This window comes from Chinchilla lanigera, unplaced genomic scaffold, assembly GCF_000276665.1.
Source record: "Chinchilla lanigera isolate Chin_1 unplaced genomic scaffold, ChiLan1.0 scaffold00021, whole genome shotgun sequence".
NCBI classification, from domain to species: domain Eukaryota; kingdom Metazoa; phylum Chordata; class Mammalia; order Rodentia; family Chinchillidae; genus Chinchilla; species Chinchilla lanigera.
The window spans coordinates 27615857-27618735 of record NW_004955422.1 but is presented as its reverse complement, the minus strand read 5'-3'; the positions used below and the strand labels follow the sequence as shown (position 1 = coordinate 27618735).

General features: G+C 47.7%; 1 protein-coding gene across 1 annotated transcript in view; it reads right to left on the bottom strand.

The window, feature by feature from the left end:
• Positions 1-834: 834 nt before the first annotated feature.
• Positions 835-2879, bottom strand: part of Pxmp4 (peroxisomal membrane protein 4, 24kDa) — a 15554-nt gene continuing 13509 nt past the window's right edge. The window contains exon 4 of the mRNA XM_005384839.2: positions 835-1640. Coding sequence (XP_005384896.1) covers positions 1377-1640 — 264 coding nt within the window. The 3' untranslated portion in view covers positions 835-1376. The remainder of the gene's footprint in view (positions 1641-2879) is intronic.

Here is a 2879-nt window from a genome sequence, read left to right as displayed (position 1 = left end):
TGGCCTTTGTGTCCCTCTCCAGGTCGGATCCTGTAAGGAGCTTACATTTGCACAGCAGGGGTTGGGTTTTAAAATCTAAAACAAGGCACTGAAAAAAACATGAGCTTTGAAATAAGACAGCTGGCTTCAAAAACTGATTTGGGTTCAAATACCTCCCTTTTCTCACCCTCACCCTCAGTTTCTGCGCCTTTAAATTGGGAATAAAAATAAAACAGGAATTCACACACACACTTTTGTACAGACATTGTACAGATTAAAAACAGTCTGTGCAGAGCACCCAGGAGGAAGTAGGACCTCACTAAGTTGGAGTAATTAGTAGTAGTGGCAGTAACTGTAGTTGTAAAAGTCCAATCTGGACACTAGTTACAATGATTATCCTCATTTTATGAGAAACTGAGGCTCTGAGGGGTCAAGACCTTCTCCAAGGTTACACAGGGACGGAATAGGGCCTCAAACTCACGTCCTCCAGCTCTAGGTCTGCCCAGTCCACTAGAACCTTCTGGAGGCGTAGAAATATATCTGTGTTGTTCAGCACAATAGCCCACTAGGCACACGTGGCTACTGGGCCCTGGACACCACGCTGGTTCTAATTACGGTATGCTGGAAGTGTAAATTATGCACCCAATTTTGAAGACTTAGTATAAAAAAATGAATGTAACTCATTAATTTTCTATGTTAATCACATGTTAAATAACAGTATTTTCAAAATATCCGGTTAAAAATATGTAATTAAGATTAATCTCATTTGTTTCTACTTTTTTCTTCCAGTGCTGGGAATGGAACCCAGGGTCCAGCACATGGTAGGCAAGTGCTCTATCATTGAGCTACACAGCCCCAGCCCTAGAAAAATTTTAATTGCACACGTGGCTCACGTTGTGTTTCTTTTAGACAGTGAGGTTTAGCACCTCTTCAGTACAACATACGAGACAAGCAACTTAATTTTCTTAAGCATTTGCAACCCACAGCCCACGAGCAAGGAGCCCCGTATTACCTAAGAACAGTGGAAGACCCAACACGCCCACTAGGAAGAGAACCTCCTCCAAGGTATTCCTCGAGCTCCGGGACCCGAGGCCCAGAGCAGCTGTGACTCGCCGTGGTCTCACCCAGTTTAGCAGCACAGCTGGATCCAAGCCCAAGACTCCTCAGGTGGATTCTGCCACTTTTTGTACCATTCAAAAGTACCTAGTGGGAACAGCAGTGCTTTTACTTTGGCAGCTGGAACCCTGAGCTGACTCAAGCTGGAGTGTGAGGCCCATGACTTGGGAGAAGGCAGGGTCCCCTGGGAGGGTGTGCGCAGGGAGCCAGACTTCCAGGCACAGCTGGACACTGCCCGGAGCCAGTCAGGGGAGGAGCCCCCAGAGGCACCCCAGGCCGCTTTACTTGGAAGGGCGGCTCTTGTTGTAGAGCAGGAAGTCCGAGAGGTCGTGCCACACGTTGCTGTCCTCGTAGAGGTAGGTCATGGAGGACTGCAGCGAGGGCTGCAGTGTGTGCCGGTGGTACTCGAAGAGCCACAGCACAATCCCCCAGATCACTCCGGTGTGCAGAGGGAACGGGTCCCACCTGGGCTCAGGAATGTAGCCCTTCTCCACGCCCAGGCGGCACAGGGCAAACAGGACGCGTGATGTCAGGTACATGTTGATCTGCAGGAGGGAATGACGGAGGTTACTGGGGACAAGGGCACTCGGAACCTTCCCCCTTCCCACACCTGGGGCCTCCCTGTGCACTTGTTGGGTGTTTTTCTTCTTTTTTTTTTCAGACAGGGTCTGACTGTGTAGTTCAGGCTGGCTTTGAACTCACTATGTAGCCCAGGCTGGCCTTGAACTCCAAGTGATCCTTCTGCCTCAGCCTACTGAGTGCTGGGATTACACGAGTGCACAACCACACCTGGCTTGGTTGGGTGTTTTTCCTTCCTTTTCTTGGTACCAGGAATCAAACTCATGACCTTGCGCTTGCCAGGCAGGCACTGTGCTGCTGAGCTATATCCCCGGCCTGGTTGAGTGTTTTTCAAAGTTCACATAAAACATGATTTGGGATGCTGGGCATGATGGCGCACGCCTATAATCCCAGCACTTGGGAGGCGGAGGCAGGGAGATAGTTGCAAGTTTGAGGCCAGCCTGGGCTACAAAGTGAGCTCAAGGCCAGCCTGAACTGCATAGCAAGACCCTGTCTCAAAAAAAACCGGCCAAAACAACAATAACAAAAAAAACCGCACCAAAAAAACCCAAAAAACAAAAAACCACACCATGATGTGGGGTGGTATGTAGTGACATTTTAATATTTCTATTTGCCTTTTATTTACCATTCTTTTGAATTAGAAAATTTAAAAAGAAATACATTTACATGGTTCAAAGCCACAAGGTAACTTCACACCAAAAAATGATCCATGAAAATAAAAATTAATAGATTGGATCTCTTTGAAACTAAAATTTTCCCACGCCTGTAATCCCAGCACTCAGGAGGCTGAGGCAGGAGGATCACTGCAAGTTTAAGACCAGCTTGGACTACAGAGTGAACTCAAGGCCAGCCTGAACTGCATAGCAAGACCTTATGTCAAAAAAAAAAAAAAAAAAAATGGTCTGGGGATTTAGCTCAGTGGCACAGCGCCTGCCTGGCAAGCACAAAGTCCTGAGTTCTAGTCCTGATATCCCCCCCCCGAAAATATCAGTAGTAAAAATAAACAAAAACAATCTAACTACAAAATGGGCAAAAGACATAAACATTTCACTAAAGTGGTAATACAGATGGCAAATAAACATATTAAAAGATGTCCAACATCGCCGGCCTCAGGGTTTCCCGGAAGGAGGGCTTCCGGCGCACAGGGAGCTGCGGGTGGGGAGTGCCAGCCTTCTGGCTGGCTAGCTTCCTGCCTGCTGGCTCCC